The following is an 18,788-nucleotide window of genomic DNA, read 5'->3' as shown; positions in this document are numbered from 1 at the left end:
GTCTTTTCTACTACCTCATTCCTTTTCCCCCCAATTTTTAATGGAATTGCAGTAATATTAACAATACAAAATAAAACAGAACCAAACCGAAATCAAAACTAAAATAAAACTACTCTCATCAGGATTACATCTTCTTACCACACACTTATATTTTAATGGGTAAATGGAGGTCACAGGTAATTCTTATCAGTGCAACTAGATGTTTTATCAGAGAGACTCAGGATTATTCATCTATTTTCTTCCTTATAAGAGCCTTAGGGTTTTATAGTACGAGGGAATCAAATATTGATGTTCTGTTCTGTTCATATATGCAATAGAGTCAAACCATATTGCATAAAATGAATCATGTTTACTTTGACTCCTGGCCACCTTCCTTATGTAATATTTTTTTCCATTATGGCAATTTGCCAGACCATGGCATACCAATAATCTAATCCCTGGAAGGTGAATCCTTTTCCAAACCTAGCTATCGTGGATCCGGCAGCTACCAGGAAATGGGTGATCAGCTCCTTACTGTTTAAATCACCGGCCTCCCCTATGTACAAATTTAATACTGCTAAATGTGGTGTACATATGTGGGATATTTGGGTTTGCAATATGGCCAGTCTCTACTGCCGCCACCCATCAGAATGGTTGGAATTCTGCACAATCCCACCATATGTGCCAGTTGGCTCCTGGAACCCCCTCCAACACTGAGGAGAAGTTGAGTGTGTTATACGTGGGAGATGCCTTGGAGTCAGATACCACCCATGGACTACTTTCAGTGACATCTCTCTAGTTCGGGCTGATATTGATTTATACAGAGGTTTGTCCCATAGGTGTTGCCAGTCATAGTCATCTACTTTAAAGTTGCAGTTTGTTTCCCACCAGGTTTTCTGTTGAGTGGTTAAATCAAATGTGGAGTGCAGGAACTGTTTGTATGTTACAGAAATAAATCCCCGGGTAACTCCCTAGTTCCTTCCATTAGTTTTTCAAACTAAGTTAGGCTTCTAGTGGCCTGGTTTTTCACTGTAGGGGAACTCAAAAAGGACTGGAATTGGCAGCTCAAAAGCTAGGTCAATGTTACATTGCCCAATTTTTCTTTTTAAAGCCTCCATTTTTATTGGGTGACCCTCCTCATAAAATTGATACAGCTGATGGAGCCCTCTTTCTTTCCATTCAGAGAGATTATATGTCCTGGCCTTATTATGGAAATTAGGTGACTTTCCACTGGGAGTAGCAGTGATGTCCCCGGAGACAATTTCGCTGCCCACCTTGTCCAGCTCTGGCAAGTGGTTTGTGTAAACCTATTCTCAACTAGGCATCTAAGATTAGTTTTGTTTGTTGGCAATAGGTGATCGCTTAGTGGTATTCCCTTTATCTCTGTTTTCCACTGAAACCCATTGCTTTCCCTCACTCATCTCTTAAGATTATGGGGATTACCCGCTGATGTTGACAAGCATCATAATAGAGATGCCAGTTTGGTATCCTCCATCCCCCCTGCTGTGCTTGCAGGTGGAGTAGGCTGCTCTAATCCTTGGGCGTTTCGTAGCAAAAATAAAGGAATTAATTTTTTTCTGCCATATATTCAAATGCTTCTGAGGGATATAAACTGGGAGTGTTTGGAAAAGGAACATAAGGCGAGGGAGGATCTACTACCTCATTCTGCTGTACGTGTAGACCCTGTTTTAAATCATGTCACTTTAATTTGGTAGGTTATCTCATTTCTGTCTAAAACTGTGAGAAGAGATCTATATTTCTATAGACCAGTCAGACTGAATGAACTGCGTACAATGATGTACTTTGCAGAATTAGGACATGTCCAGAAAATGGAAAAAGTACAGAGTTTTTTCAACACCGTGCATAATGGAGAATAAATGATTTGCACTTTTTAAATTTTCAGCATAAAAGGAGTGTCAAAAAGGATAAGGAGAACAAATCGGCAATCTTCCTGGAAAAGGCCAAAGAGGAGGATTCAGCAGACACATGCCTTTCAAAGTCAAAATATCCACTAAGAACACAAAACTAATGATTACAACATCCCTGCTTCTTTCTCTCCCGTCTTGCATAGTTTATCAGCTTGAGCTCTGCACATGGTGCTATAGTGTCAGTGTTGTAGATTACCTCTAAAGAGATCTAGTAAATACTGGGCTGCTTTTTATACAAAGTAATTTGCTATTATTTTTTTGCAAATTTTGAAATGCCATACTTTTGTGCTCTTAAATAAAGACCTTAAAACTCTAGGATTATTAATAGTGTTTTCTCTGTAAAAGGAATTGACATCCATAGCTGAGGTATGAGCAGAGGTCTTCTGAACATCCCCAATCCATGTGGCTTGTTTGTAGTAAGTGGTAAAAATTAACACTTGCCTTATATAGAACTAGTGCACCTTTTAAATATATAAAAACAGTCATGTGGTACTTTGAAGACAACAAATTATTGTGGCATAAACATTTGTGTGTCAGACTGTACTTCGTTGGCTGGATGAAGTGTTATCCTCAGCTGAGAGCTGAAGATACAGGATTGCAACCAGATTTAGTCAGAGTAGACCTGTTGAAATCAATGTATTTAAGTTAGTTGTGACCACCTAAGTCCAGTTGATTTCAGTGAGTCTCTTCTAAGTATGACTAAATCTGGATCCAACCCATAGTGCATTTGGGTGTGATGTTCCTGGCTCAATAAATCATGGTTTAATAAGCTAGAAATGAATATTGGGTCCACATTCGTCCCCTTCTTATGCACCAGCTTCAGTACTTCGATCCTGGTCTCATTAAACCACAGTTTCCCATTACATTCAAAACAGGGAACTGTTTCTTAATGTTGTTTTACTAACTAGGATCTGAAAGTATGGTTTGATCCTGGTTAGTAAACAGATATGAAACCACAGTTCCCCATTTTGAACATAACATGGAATTCTGGTTTCATGAGACCAGGATTGAAGCACTGAAGTTGCTGTGTGGAAAGGGGGAAGAGTGCAGGTCCAACACACATTTCCAGATTAATTAAGCCATAGCTTAATTAATATGTCAAATACCTAAGGCCACAGAATGTATGGAGAAGCTTGGGAGTGTCCTAGAGGACATTAATCAGGGCAACTTTCTTTTGGCCTATCAACCTGACAATGTATCTTCACATTACCATCTTTATAGGTTATGTATTTCTCTGTTTTTCATATGACATGAAGCAGTTCTAGTATCATCATCCCCTTTCCTTGGACTGGCCTCTGTTCTGAGGGTGCTTCCAAAGTTCATGGGTGCAATTGTCATACAAATTTGCCTTCACAGAGTCATGTGTTGTCAATATCTGGATGATTAATCAGATCCATCTCAAATGAAAGTTCTGGGGATATTTAGCTAATACTGTCATATCTCAAGAATCATAGGTTCCTTGTCAGCAGCCAAAAGTCATCTCACTCTTAGGAGTTGCTTCACCTGGGACTCACCCTGAACATAGCACAAGGAGGTATGTTAATACCAACCCATTTGCTTCCTCCAGCTAAGCATTTGTGTGGATCCTAAGTTCTTGGCTTAGTTCCATGATCGCTTCTATAATGTCCCAAGGGTGGGCCTGATGTCATGTCAGCACTCTCCAGTATGAGATTGCTCTCAAACACAAGAAGCACAAGATTAATCTCTCTCCATTGTCTTATCCAGTCACTCAGTTTGGACACAAGTCCCCTGCTGAAAGGAATCTCCCAACAAATACCTCACAAGATACAGAACCATCAGTACCAGTCTCTCTGCTTGGAGATCACATTGTGAGGAGCAGATGGTCTAGTGAAGTTGATCCTTAGGAATCTCAACAGCATCAACATCTTGGAGCTGGGAGCCATCCACCTTGCACTTCTAATCTTTGAATCAATGATCCAGAGTTGTCATGTCCTTGTGTGCACAGACACCATCATGGCTGAAATACATGTGCCTTGTTAAGGGGAAACAAGATATCCACAACTGCAATGAGAAAGTAGGGGCCCTCTTGGCCCATGAGGATCTTTGCATGTTCAATCAAGACCAGATCCAGTTCTTCCCAAGGTTAACTTCCATAGGAACCAAGTGTTAATCCTTTCCTTCTTTTGCCCCATACCCAGTGTGCCTCAAGGAGCAACAGCTGAATACAAGGAGATTCCTTGAGCTTTATTTGCAGAGGATTGAAGGTTTGTGTCTCTTGGGTTCCGTATTAATGTCTTGAACAGACTCCTAAGGGTAGATGGTTTCCAAATCTATCCTGAGCAGGTGATTCAAAGAGTGTATCCTCCAAGTCAGCTCAGATAGTCTGCCCTCTGCTGGATATTATAGGCCAGTTGTTAATAAAGGCCATTGTCTCACCAGGCTTAGGCCAATGAAAACCTTTTGTAGGATTACTGCTTGAGCTGCTTCCTCCACCACTGTAGAATTAACCCTTTTTTTCCTAATGGAAGCTTCCTTTTGGGTACAAGGTTTTGCCACAAATTATCTGAGGAACGAGGCAAGCATATCCCATCTAGGCTGATTGGAAGCACTTCTTTTGAACTTGTCTTAGGATCCTGTTGTCTGAGGGGCTACGGGTTAGAAACCTGCCACAAAGGGTTTGTCTCGGAGGAGGATGGCATTCTTTCACACCTGCTTGGACCAGCCCTTGTTCTGGATGGTTACAAGAGGTCCTTAAGAATAAGGTCACCTAGAGGATGACCTGCCCCTCTTTTTTTTTCTTTTTCTTTTTTTCTTTTTTTTTAAACCTCTTAGCTGTAAAGAATCTTGACTTTTCACATGACATTTTTCAAAATTAAGCAAATACAATATAGCTTAAATACAAATGTACACAAACATAATGTACAAATGTACATAAAATAATTGAAACCCTTCTGGAAAATCAGCAGGGGTGATGGGAGTTACAGTTAAACAACATCTGGGTGGGGCTTGCTAGGAGTTGTAGGACATTTTTCTGTCTAAACATGCATAGGATTGTGCCTAAATCACATAGCAATGAGCCTGTCTCCAAGACCTTGAATACCTTTCCTCTTGTCTTTGCACCCATGAGCAATAAGACGCACTTCACCTCTTCCCTTTTGTAGTGCACTCTGGAGTGTTTTTTCCGAGCTTTGTCAGGAAAATTTCTTTCCAATCTGGACGCATTCTGAACCATGTTAATAAGCCTGCATCCTCCTTACCCACTTATATGCCAAAGGCTTGCGTGAATATTTCATCATTTGTGATATTTATATACCACTAAATATAATAAAATCCCTAAGCAGTTCATATATAAATATTAAAATAACATTTAAAATGCAATATTCAAAACACCATTACAAACCACTCCAGTTACAATAAAAGCAATACAAGGAGCAGTAAGATGGAGAAGCCTGATTAATTACAGCCGAGGGAAAGTCTGGGTGAACATGTGTGTTTTCAGGAGGCAGTTGAAAGAAGCCATATTTTCTGTCTCCAGAACTGCACAAGGGAGGGTTTTCCAAAGGGCTGGGTGCTGCTACTGAGAAGGCCCACTGGTATTTGATGGTGACATTCTGTTAATATCGGAATGACCAGCAAGGCCTCCTTGGGCAATCTTAAATGTCACCTGGGTATGTATAAGGGAAGGCGGTCTGCTAGGTTCCTGGCTCCAAGTTGTTTAGGGCTTTGGCAATAACATGACTTGTACGTGGCCCAGTAGGTAATAGGCAGCCAGTGCAGTTCCTTTAACACAGATGTTATGTGAGCATAGCTAGCTGTCCCCATGAGCACCCTAGCTGCTGCATTCTGCACGAGCTGCAGCTTCTGAACCATGCACAAGGGCAGCCCCACCAGAGCGCATTGCGGTAGTCTAATCGTGAGATTACCATTGCCTGGATCACTGTAGCCAGGCTATCTCTATCCAGGAACAGGTGTAGTTGGTGTACCAAGTGAAGTTCGTGATGAGTGCTCCAGGCCACTGAATAAAGATATCTTTGCCTGCCAATGGAAAGACAGCATAGAAGGGACCCAGCTGACCCTCTCTCAGCAGGGAGTTCCAAGCCACATGTGTGTGGAGTTTTGAAATCACAGCTATGACAGTGTTCTGGCATTCTCCATTTTTCTTCCAATGAAAAACTGCCTATGGTTCCAGCTCAGACAGCAGTGAGCTGAGTCTGAGTGAGCTCCACAATGACTCAGAACAGCGCTGTCTCCCTCTGGACTGCAGCCAGCCCAAGTCTCTTCCCACAACATTTGGATCCCATGAACAGGCAATGGCCTCTGAGTGGGGCTCCCTTTTCTCAGCCCCACAAGTCACCTATTCCATTTTTCCGTTGCAGAAAGGAGGAGAAGGAACAGGCAGACAAATCTCTAGCTGTGACAGCTGGATGAAAACAGCCCCTGTAGGTGGGAGGGACTTGTCTGGCCATTTTCTGGTGAGTTATCACATGACAACAGGCACAAGCCTGTCCCTCCAATCTGACTGCCACTAGTTTGCGTTGGATAGCTGGGAGAATAAAACAACAACAAGGTGATGTCTTTAACAGTATTTCTCACACTCGATGAGTGGGTGTGCTCTGACTGCAGTCTACACGAAGTGGATGAATTACTGGTTTGGAGGTACTCAGTTGAGCATTGGATCCATTCTTCTCACCTGAATCTGATGGTATCCTTCTCTCCTGGTCTTCTCCTGGGCCATCTTTTCCATGCCTGGAAATTCTAGGCTTTGGTCTTCTGATTCTTCCCTAAGTTGTGCCTGCTCTGCTTATCCGAACATGCCAGTTTTGCTCATTCAACCTCTGGCAGAACCTCAGTCCTTCTGTCACGCTGATTTGTTTCCACTAAAATGAACTCCCACAGTAACAAGTGAAATCCCACCCCCCTGCCCCCGCAACATCTTTACCTGGTTTGTGAAATGTAACCAGGGCAGTATGTACTCTGGGTTGTATCCATTGGTGGCTTTGCATGAGTACAAAGCACTTGGACAAGGGAGTCAACTTTCACTTATCCAATGCAACTGTGTGCTGCCTGTCCCCCCACGCAGTAGGGCTGGCCCAAGGTATTTTGCTGCCTGAGGCAGAGCAGCAGTTTACATCCCCCACTCACCTTAGTCAAGATGTCTAGTACCCAATGTTGGCGTTATTTTGGCACATGAGGCAGAAAATCCGTCTTCACATCCCTGGCAGTCCTAGGGAATTAGGCCATTAAAACGTTTATACTTATAAAATAAGTATATCTTATTATGCTACTCTTCTGGCTTCTGAGATTTCAGCAAATATTTCCCATATACTTTCGGTCATGTCCTCAAAGGGGCTAGCAGCTTTAAACATGAAAACAGTAGTTCTCCTGAAGTTACATTCTGTGGATTGGATCCAGGATCTGCCTTCAGCAAGAGGAGGACAACTTTCACACATGGAAGGGCTCCACTTGCTGTAGGTCGTTCTATCCAGTTTTTTGGGATCCCCTCACCTCACAGCTGCACCAATTCAGCAGGTTCTCCTGACTCTGTGTAACATTTTCAAGGGGCTAGAGGGGCTGCCATGGGAAGAAGGTGACTGGGAAGTCCACTTCCATCAGGACAGTTGATCCAGCGTAAATCTGGGTCCACTCCTCTATAAGTATTCAAGCTTAACCATTGTCAGGCGAAAAGAATCAATCCCCTTTCTTACATATATTTGGGTGTCTGTAAGCTCAGCATTCATCTTATGCAAAGGTTAAGTGAAAAATAATTTCAGTATATCATTACATTCTAGGGTCCAGATTCACTACTTAATTACAATTAGTATACACTAACTTTAAAAACATTTTTCAAACATAGCACTAATTCCACTATAGCGAATATGAAGCTTTTGCTAATAAATTCACTTCTTACAGGGCATTGACTCAGACAAGGTAGTCCCTGAATAGATAGATGGCCCAAATGCAGGAGGGGAAATTTTATTACATATGTTGGTTAATGCGGAAACCAATCTTATTCATCATAGATTTACAGAGGGCCATTTTATTAGACATTATCCATAGCTTATGTTGACAACTGATTTTCATTGTTGGGCAATGAAAATATCATCTGCAATTTGATAAAGATAATTAAATTGACTTTATACAGGGTTCCTATCGTAAATGTTGGTTGTGCCTGTGAAAAGCTTGCATAAAACTACAGTCAGAGTGGAAATGGAGAAAATTATTGCTGCTTTCATTACATTTAATGGTCTCTGAGCTTTTCTGCTGTGACCCTGATTTTGTAGGGTTTTATGGGGGCCTCTTAAAGTTTGTTTTTGAGATATGGCTGAGCCTCTTGTTCTTCTTGAGGGACAGTCGTTTAATTCAAATTAAACGAATCTGCCAGTTTTCTCCACTGTGCAACAAGTACCAAAGAAAAGAAATTATGCATTTATCCAGGGAAAATGTTTGAGAGTTGTATATTTGCTTCCTGGATCATTTTTCAGTCCAATATATTTTTGTAGGTTCTTAGTGTACACATTGGTCTAGTAGTGCCTCTTATAAAAACAAATCTGATGCTTGTGAAAACGAGGGGCAGGCTGGGTATACTGAGCTGGCAAAACCTTCAGAAATGTCATTGGCTCACTTTTACATCCCTTGCTTGTTAAACACTGACTGGGCTTATATTATATCGTGAAACTGCCCTTATTGACACTTTTATATGGAGCAGAGAATGGCAAATTATGATTTTTGTGGAACCTTTCCCAAACAAAACATATTGTTGATTTTAAGATCGGATAGGCTGGGACTTACAAAGACTATAAACATTGCTGCTGACCTTCCTTTCATTATAATATAAAATCACTTTCTGGTTTGTCTGCAGAAATAGGGCTACAAAGGACAGGGGCAAAAGCAAGGATGCATTTGGCAAGTATCCCAGCACTTGGAGGCAGAGCCTGACCCATGGCAGTGGGGCTTGTTCACATAACATGCTAATCCACTCAGTGGTTGAAGGTGGGTAGTTTGCTGAACCATGGGATAGCGTGTTCTCTGAACCCAGGACATTTTCCCAGGGTGGTTTGTAAATCACCCTGAACAACCCAACAACAAACCCAACAACAAACCATGGATTCTCAAGGTGGCTTGTTCAAGACAAATAAGTCACACTGCATGGTTAAAGCCACCCTGCAAAAAGATGTCCTAGGTTGAGACAACATGCTAACCCCCAGTTCAACAAACAACCCTTGGTTCAACAACAACCCACACTCAACCACTGGGTGTGGGTTCATGTGTTGTGCAAACCCAGTCAGTGTGGAGGGCCCATCAGGCTGACTGCACAGTCGAATCAAGAAACTGAATTTACCCGGAACATGGCAAGGCCTGAACCTACAAGTTCTATACAGATCTTAAGAGAGGCACAACAACTGCTTGTTTGGGAGGAGAGCTGGCTTGGAATACCTTGTCCTGAAAAACTGCTGCTAGCTCAATGATTAGAGTGAAGAAAAGCGAGGCAGAGAAACCAGATGCTTAAATGAACACTTTAGATCAGGGTGTTGAACCTTTCAGTCTGAGGGCTGAATTCCATTTGCCCTGCCCATTCCAGAGGTGGATGGGGACAAAAGGGGCAGGGTCAAAATACCAGTGTATTGTAGCTTAAAGTTCTTACTGCCATTATCTAAGCTTTAGGAGAGGTGTTTCAACTTCTTAAAATAGTGGGGGGAAACACTACAAAAGCCAGGAAACCACTAAATGTTCAGTGGTCGGGGAAAGAAGTGGGGTCAGGGGAAGGGAGCATGGACATCAGGAGACTTCTGGCTGACCAGATTTGTCCCCTGTGCCTGAGGTTCTCCATCCCTGCTATAGATGGATTCTAGATGTTACTGTCTGAAGTGCGAAGTAAGGGAGCAGAGAGAAAGAGAGGCCCAAGATGGCAGGAAACAGAGATGAGTTGGGCACGAGGAACAACACTGCTCCCTTTCCAGATCCCAGGGAGAAAGGCACCACTCAGCATTGCTGCTGGGCTGACAAATCTCCTTGGCAGTCCTGTTAAACAGCACAAGAGGCACTGGCTTTCCTGTGGCTTGATGGAGGAAAGGATTATTTGGCAAAAGGAAAAGCAAACTGCGGGTGGGCGGGCGTATTGGGTTAGGTGTGAAATTGAGTGGACAATTTCCAGGGAAAAAGCAAGCTGCCAATTGAAACTAGCAAGTTCTGGTTGCACATCAGCGGATTAATGATTTATCAGCACCTCACATTAAGTACAAATCCCCAAGTTTTCAGGCAAATATGTTTCACTTGCAACAAATATGTTTCACTTGCAATTCATCATGGGCTTTATAGTCTCAGCTCTGTACAAACGTACATGTTTTACTCACCAGAAGGACTGGCAGTAAAGGTTTATCTATCATGAGATTGTAGATGGTTTGATTGTCGTGTCTGTCATGAGAATGAAGTATGGCCGCATGACAAAGGAATATTGCAAGCCTATGGGTGGTTTGGGAAGAAAGTTTGAAATATTGCCAGAATGTAGCTACAGAGAAATATGAAGTGCTCATTCATGTTAAGTGTGACCTGTAAAAGCAAACACACAGCTCTTGCTTACAATTGTCTTGCTCTGTCTTACAGACAGCCTGATCCACAATCTTTTAAGAAGTTCTGGCATTTAACGTGGAAAAGCATCCTGCAGGATTAAATCTGAGTACTCAACACTAACTGGATTGTCATTTATCCTCGGAGTGGTCTCACATTTGTCAGATGCTGTTTTGCACTCACTTCAGCTAAAAAGCCAGGGTCCTGTTCAAAGGTGGTATTTCCCTTTCTCCAATCTCCCACCCCCTTCTGTCACAGGGCCCAGATAAAAAGAAGAGACAGCCAGATAACAGGCCCCTCCATAGACTTCTATGGAGGTTTTTTTTGCCAAGAACAAGGACGCCAGACAAACCCGAATCAATTCATTTAAACGATCTGCTGATTGTCCACGTTAGTTATTCCCTCATTATCTTGCCCAGGGTTGAGATCGAACTCTTTTACCTCTAGCACCTTGATGTACTATTTTATTCTTAGAAAAAAGAATTTTTCTAGGACCTCATGCTCTAAGACTATACACACACACACACGCACATGATAAAATAGTATAACTCTTGTCCAAGATAATATATACAGACATCAGCATGTTTATTAGCAGTAATCATAACTATAGGGATTAATTACAGAACACTTCCATGACCATCACTAGTGGGAAGGGAAAACATAATCTACACACCAAAGAGTTATCTGGCCAGGTCTGGGAAGACCCACCAGTCTTGGCTGTAAACCTGACTGAGTGACTTTGGGCCAGTCGCTATCTCTCAGCCTAACCTACCACAGGAGTGAGGATAAAATAAGGTGGGAGAACAATGTACAACACCCTGGGCTCCTTGGATGAAGTGCAGGCTATAAATATAATAAATGACCAATGCAGCTATTCCACTTCTCCAGGTAATACACACCTGTGAAGGATAGTCTGTGATGTATGTCTTGGGTTATCAATTACAGTACAGGAGTACAGAACCTCAGGCCCAGGGACCAAATCTGGTCCTTTTGGACTCCCAATTCCCAAGGGTTTCCCAGGAGGCCATGCCCTCTCCCCTGGCCCCGCCCTCTTTCCCCCAACCACCAAGCATTTGGTGGTTTCCTGGCTCTGGTGCAGTTTTTTCCCCATTCTAAAAGGTTGACATGCCTCCCCAAGGCTCGGTTATTGGCACAAAGCTTTAAACTAAAATATGCTGGTAGTTTGGGCCCACCCCTTTTGCCTTTGGCCCCTCCCACCACTGGAATGCAGCCTCCGAGAGCATCGTCAGAACTGACTTTGGCCCTCGGTCTGCACATCTGTTATGGTGTATCCGCTGTGGTACCCATATTGCTGTGCCTTTGGTGGAGCCGTAATTCCCCTGGGTGATTACTCTGTAAGCGCATATGTGATGAGGAAAAGCACCACCAGTGCCCTTATTCCTTTGCCATGTGCATGGTTTATACAATACTGGAAAGACTGGGCACCAAAGCATTGAAAGTAAATTCTAGCAGTAAATACCATCAGTTTTTAAACTGGGATTGCCTCAAACACCGTTCCTTCATAGGTCTGATAAATCCGTGCACATTTACACTAGAAATTTAAACCAATCTAAAATTGATGCAACTATCATGGCTTCCCCAAATAATCCTGGAAACTGTAGTTTTGCCAGAGTGGTACAAATCCAAGGTTAGAAATCCTGCGTACTACCTTCACTGGTGACAATGGCAGTGAGACGGTGGACTCACAGAGGGAGCGGGGCCATTGAGGGTGCCTTGCCCAAAGGCCCTCCAAAACCTAACCTGACACCAGCACTGATTACTGCCAACCAAGATTCCCCATGAATGTGCAAGCGTTTGAGTTTTCCAGAACTCTACATCAGGCTGGGTGGTACAAAAAGCAGGGAATTCCGCCACCACCCCATTCCCTGCTTTTTATACCATGCCACCTAGCCTGATGGAGGGTTCTGGAAAACTCAAACACTTGCCCATTCTTTCAAACTTTGCCCCTGATAAAAATATTGTCCACCTGTGGATTTTCTATACTAAAGACATTCTTCCAAGTGGTACCTAAAAGTGACAATTTAGATGGGGATATCCCGTTTGAGAGTGCTGTAACATGGTACAGGAAGCAGATGGTCATTTTCAAACCTATGCTGCCTTCTACCCAGTGTCTACATTTGGATCACAGATGCAGGGGATGCTACATAACAATTTTAAGAATCAGTGGCATAATTCTGATGGAAGGGCTATGTGAGGGTGCTGGTTTAGAATACTTCCTTTAGCTGTAGGACCAGGGGGAGGAGACCTGTGGCCCTCCAGATGTTGTTGGACTTCAACTTCCATCAGCGCCACTCAGCATGGCCAATGGTCAGGGATTATGGTAGTTGTAGTCCAGCACCTCTGGAGGGCCATGGGTTCCCCATCCCTGCTGTAGGAAATGGAGGTGCTGAATTAAGATTTGTCCACCTGAAGTGGACAAAAAGCAGATTATACACTGTTGTTTAAAGGGCTCTGGGTGACAGATTGCGCACTTCTGCTGCAGGGGACTCTGGAACACAGTTCTGTGATGAGACGCTCTCCCCAATGGAGCCACTGCTTGACTTTGCCTTGTTAATGCAAACCCACCACAAGAGGCCACTCACATCCCCAACGAGCCAAAGGCACAGCTTCACAAGGGAGCGTATGCATAGTGAAAGCAAATTTCTTAGGACGAAGAGGGCAATCAGCTTCACCACAAGCATGGATGGCCTGTGTACTCTGCGGTTTCATGGGTTTCTGCTTGCTTGAGATCTATTGCTTGGGGCCGTTGACAACTTTTTGTGATTTATTCATCATGAGAATAATACTATGATGGAGGATCAGTTCTCTTTCCATCTGGTGCTTATGTAGAGCCACCCCAAAGGCTAAGAACTGTGAGCTGTCCACCCACTGAGTCAATGGTGGCATTTGGATTTCAATACAGCTGTCCTTAATGTATGTCCAAGGCACTACCCCTTAGCTAACATGGGTGCTGGCTACAGTCATAAATAAGACATTTTTATAAAAAGTTATTCTGTGCATTCTAAACATTCACACCTCCTTTCTGAATACATTTCACAAATGCAGGTGGTACAGCTTTAACCCTGATGAATGAATATGAAGAACCTCTAAGGAATTCCATGTGGGGGACTGCAGCAAAATGTTGCAGTGTGGAGTGCTCCTGTTTAGGACACTCCATTCCCCCTCCCTCCCTCTCAGTGTTCCATTTCCCCACCTTCACAACAGTCAGTCAGCATTCCATTGTCACTGAGCATGCTCATTGGGCTGTTTGGCACACTTTCCCCTCCCATAGTTCTCCCCCCCCCCGAAAAGATTTTTTGTACTATTGCAAACACGGGCTCCCCCAAGTCAGGAGCTACTGCCCTTTTGTGCATACGTGGTTCTGGTTTGGCTACATAAGCAACTGTACTCATCTCAGCACTGAAAATAGAGGGAGTGATGGAAATGCAAATAAATTCCTGCTATCTCTTTATTGGGGGGTGCAGGGAGAAGGGGCTTTTTGTTACAAAGAAGGAGGTAGGTGAAATATATAATATCTACATTTCCAAAATTTTGACCTGATTTCTTGGGTGATACATCGATAAATCCCTCATTGAAACAGGTAAATTATATGACCTGAAAAAAGCTGAGATGGGGAAGCTGACCCACATTTTCCGACAAAGATGTTCAATTATTTCATCATTTTATTGCCTTGCTGGCTGTGCATGAACAGCCACCTGTGCATTCGTGTATTTTGCTTTTAATTCAAGGTAGATTGGGGTGTTTGCTGATAAACCAGCAATTATAAGAGAAAGTCAACAAGATGAGATGGCACCACCCAGTCAGGTGAACTGTTTGTTCTGGAGAGGAGGGGAGACAGTCTCTGGTGAAGACTGTGCCATAGCATCAGAGATAAGAGGCTTCCTTTTGACATCAGCCTCTGTGCTGCTACTGAAATGATCTGAGAAGATAAAAATGACCTCCTGTTAAATAAATCTGTGAAAGCCTATGGTCTTGGAAGCATTGCTAATTGATGTAATTTGTATTACTTAGTCCACCCTCTTCTTAACTTTCACAGAGAGCCATTAGCCCCTGAATTGGTATGATTTTAGATTTATAGCCCACTACCGTATCATTAAAAGGGTACGTCTCACACAATCTCTTTCATTGTTACTACACCACTAGGACAAAAGTAACTGTCCCTAATTCTACTGATCGGAAAGGCGAGGCAGATAGAGTCTGATTGTTTTAAAGCTGCCTTGTGTGTTCATAACTGTACTAGGATATTGACCCATATCTCTCAAGATCCACTGTACAAATGATCCTGTGGAAGATGCCTCTGTGAATCTGGAAAAAAAATGTACATGTGTGTACATAGAGACTTTTAAGCCTTAGAAACCATGCTTAGGGCACAATCCTAGGCATGTTTAAACGGAGAAAAGCCAGCTATGCTGGCTGGGGAACGCTGGGAGTTGTAGGACTTTTTTCTGTTCAAACATGCATAGGATTGAGCCCTTAGTGTTTAAAAGAGGGCTGCAATCCTGCTCACAGTTACTTGGGAGAAAGTCACATTGATAATCATGGAACTTACTTCCAAATAAAATATGCGCTGGATCAGCCTCTCCGGCATTGTTTCTCCTCTACAATAGTTAAGGGCTTAAATAATGAGGTCACCAAGGATTGTATCTAATGCAGGGGTGAGCAAGGTGTGACCCTCCAGATGTTTTGGCCTCAGCTCTCATGATCCTTCACCATTGGCTATACTGTCTAAGACTGATAGTTGTTGTAGGCTAAAACATTTGGAGGGCCACAAGTTGCCCAGCTCAGATCTAATGGGTTGTCTAATGTAAGCCCCGTAGATTTCAATGGGTCTACTTTAGGTAAGATTACCACTGGATACAACCCCAAGAAACAGAGTATAGGCAGAGGGGAAGAAAAGAGATGGGATAAAGAAAGGTGGCTGGAGGGATGGCAGAGGCTTTTATCATATGAAGTTGCCTTATGCTGCTTCTGAGACCACTGATTGATCCATCTAGCCCACTATTGTGGTGGAGCAGCCTCAGTGGTGGTCCCTCAGTCGTTTGCGGTTTTCAACCAGAGTCTGGATGGCCACCTTTCAGGCATGCTTGTGGGTTCCTGGTTGACAGCTAGTTGGCCATTTTGTGAACAGAATGCTGGACTAGATGGACCCTTGGTTTGATCCAGCGTGGCTCTTATGTTTATGCTGTAACAGATTTGCTCCATCAGTGTGTAGCTTTCCCTCCAGTTGTTTTGGACTGCAACCCTCATCAGCCCTAGCTAGCATGGCCAATGGTCAGGAATGCTGGGAATTATAGAAAAATATCTGATGGGCACCAGGATGGGGAAGGCTACATTAGATTACTTTTGTTGTCCCTTCCAATTCTATGATTCCAGAGATTGAACATGGCACACATGAACTTGTGTGCAAACCATGGGCTCTTCCACTGAGCTATGATGCCTCCCCACAGAAACATAAGTGAGAAGGCGCAGGAGATCCACTGATGGAGAAGCTACAGTTGACCACACTTGGGGGATTCTGGTCCAGGACTGGAGTGGGAAGGCATGTGACTTCCCTCTCATTGGCTTCCAACACACATCAATGAAATGGGTTCATACTCTATTGACTTCCATTGGAAGGTCTGCAGTCAAGAGAACCAATGAGAGAGGGATATATCGGTGGCCACTGATATGTTTTATGGCTGCAGGTGTGATTGGAGGGCCAGCTAACCACTGGATTAGGGAGAAGCATTTCTAGGTTGAACACTGTTTGTTTTCAGGCAGTCTTCATCCAAGGCACCTCTCATTTTTTAAACCAACAGAGCAATCCTATATATGTCTACATGGCATTGAATCAATGGGGCTTTGTTGTTGATCAGTCGTTCAGTCGTGTCTGACTCTTCGTGACCCCATGGACCACAGCACGCCAGGCCCTCCTGTCCTGCGCTCTCTCCCGGAGCGTGCTCAAGTTCATATTCATTGCATCGGTGATGCTATCTAGCCATCTCATCCTCTGCCGTCCCCTTCTCCTTTTGCCTTCAGTCTTTCCCAGCATCAGGGTCTTTTCCAGAGAGTTTTCTCTTCGCATTAGGTGGCCAAAATATTGGAGCTTCAGCTTCAGTCTCTGTCCTTCCAATGAGCACTCAGGGTTGATTTCCTTGAGGATGGACTGATTTGACCTCCGTGCAGTCCAGGGGACTCGTGTAAGAGTCTTCTCCAGCACCACAGTTTGAAAGCATCAATTCTTCGGCACTCAGCCTTCCTTATAGTCCAGCTCTCACAGCCATACATTACTACTGGGAAAACCATAGCTTTGATTAGACGGACCTTTGTCGGCAAGGTGATGTCTCTGCTTCTTACTATGCTGTCTAGGTTTGCCATAGCTTTCCTCCCCAGGAGCAAGCGTCTTTTAATTTCATGGCTACAGTCACCGTCTGCGGTGATCTTGGAGCCCAAGAAAATAAAATCTGTCACTGCTTCCATTTCTTCCCCTTCTATATGCCAGGAAGTGATGGGGCCAGATGCCATGATCTTAGTTTTTTTAATGTTGAGTTTAAAACCAGCTTTTGCACTCTCCTCTTTCACCCTCAACAAGAGGCTCTTGAGATCCTCTTCGCTTTCTGCCATTAGGGTGGTATCGTCTGCATATCGGAGGTTGTTGATAATTCTCCCAGCAATCTTAATTCCGACCTGTGATTCATCCAACCCGGCGTTTCTCATGATGTACTCTGCATATAAGTTAAATAAGCAGGGTGACAATATGCAGCCTTGTCGTACTCCTTTCCCAATTTTGAACCACTCGGTTGTTCCATGTCTAGTTCTTACTGTTGCTTCTTGACCCTCGTACATGTTTCTCAGGAGACAGGTAAGGTGGTCTGGTACTCCCGTCTCTTGAAGAATTTGCCACAGTTTGTTGTGATCCACACAATCAAAGGCTTTAGCATAGTCAATGAAGCAGAAATAGACGTTTTTCTGGAATTCTCTTGCTTTCTCCATGATGCAGCGAATGTTGGCGATTTGATCTCTGCCTATCAATGGGGCTTACTGTCAGGTAAACGTGCCTAAGATAGCTGCATAAGTGTTGGCTCCCCCCCCCCTTGAACAAGCTATGCTTTTAAAAATTCGTTTGTTTCGTTTTTTTAATCTTCCTTCAGTTGAGCGCTGGCTGGTACTGAAAGAATATTGGGATGAGCCCTGAAATGCTCAGGTTAAGCCAAGCCAAGCCAAGCCTTTCACAATTATGACTTATATAAGCAATGATATGATGGTGTGTGTGCATGTATGTGTGGCTATCTCTTCTTCACAATCCCTAAACAGACTGCTAAGCTTTTGTTAACAGCTACATCGCTGTGATGAGGATGGCTTCAGTGGGTTATTGTGAGTAGTAATTCCTCGATCTCTTTCTTGAGAGTTAGTGGCCAAAAGAAGGCACATGACATGTGGTCATGGGTTCTAAAACACTGTCATAGCCAAAGCTTTCCTGCAAGGGAGACTGGGAACTGTAGTCTTGTGAAAATGCTTTCTAAAAATCCATTAGAGACCCTACAGACTATTGGAACTGGAGAGGATGTGTGTGATTGTTAACTGATGCTGAACAGAGTCCTTAGACCAGTCTAACAGATTTCTAGTGGGGTAGCCATGTTGGTCTTGTGGTATCTTAAAGGCTAACAAATTCTATTCTGGCATTATCCTGATCTGATCTTGTCTGATCTCGGAAGCTAGGCAGGGTCAGCCCTGGTTATTACTTGGATGGGAGACTGCCTGGGAATCAGTCTTCTTGCACTGAGCAGGGGGTTGGACTCCATGGTCTTGTAGGCCCCTTCCAACCCAATGATTCTATAAGCTTATTCTGGCATAAACTACAGTCCACTTCATTAGATGCATGGAGTATTATGGAGAGCCTCAGGTTTTTATACAGTATATATGGTGCGGAGGGGGGAAGAATTGTAAACAGTGAGGTTAGAAGGAAATTCAGTGCACAAAGTACTGATGCTGGCAATCATGTTATTAACAGTGGTCATTCACAGTACAGCTTTTACCTATAATAAATATTCTGGCACTGGGTAAGCCAATTTGACTCAGGTCCAGGTTATCTGAAAGACCGTATTCTCCCCTATGAGCCTACTCATGCCCTGAGATCTTCATGGGAAGCCCTTCTCGCCATCCCGCCATCATCACAGGCATGCCTGGTGGGAATGTGGGAGAGGTCCTTCTCGGTGGCTGCCCCAAGGCTCTGGAACTCACTTCCCAGGGAGGTGAGAGTGGCACCCTCCTTGATATGTTTTCGTTTGTTGTTTATTCAGTCAGTCGCTTCCGACTCTTCGTGACTTCATGGACCAGCCCACGCCAGAGCTTCCT

At 43.6% G+C, this 18,788-nt stretch overlaps 1 protein-coding gene across 7 annotated transcripts in view; it reads left to right on the top strand.

Annotated features, from left to right (window-relative positions):
• KIF11 (kinesin family member 11) overlaps positions 1-18,788 on the top strand; it is a 58,314-nt gene that overhangs the window by 35,412 nt on the left and 4,114 nt on the right. For 2 of the 7 annotated variants that reach the window (XM_084845873.1, XM_084845877.1), the window contains exons 22-24: positions 1,883-4,132; positions 6,245-6,340; positions 10,470-10,556. The exons of 2 other annotated variants lie outside the window; for them this stretch is intronic. In XM_084845873.1, coding sequence (XP_084701999.1) covers positions 1,883-2,008 — 126 coding nt within the window. In that variant the 3' untranslated portion in view covers positions 2,009-4,132; positions 6,245-6,340; positions 10,470-10,556. Of the gene's footprint in view, positions 1-1,882; positions 4,133-6,244; positions 6,341-10,469; positions 10,557-18,788 lie in introns of those variants that run through there. 3 more of the 7 variants (XM_084845875.1, XM_084845874.1, XM_084845878.1) reach the window with 3 other exon arrangements.

Source organism: Heloderma suspectum, chromosome 3, assembly GCF_057233095.1.
Source record: "Heloderma suspectum isolate Gila_16-S chromosome 3, 16-S_ref, whole genome shotgun sequence".
Classification (NCBI taxonomy): domain Eukaryota; kingdom Metazoa; phylum Chordata; class Lepidosauria; order Squamata; family Helodermatidae; genus Heloderma; species Heloderma suspectum.
The sequence above is the reverse complement of the archived record's forward strand: the minus strand, read 5'-3'. Positions and strand labels throughout refer to the sequence as shown.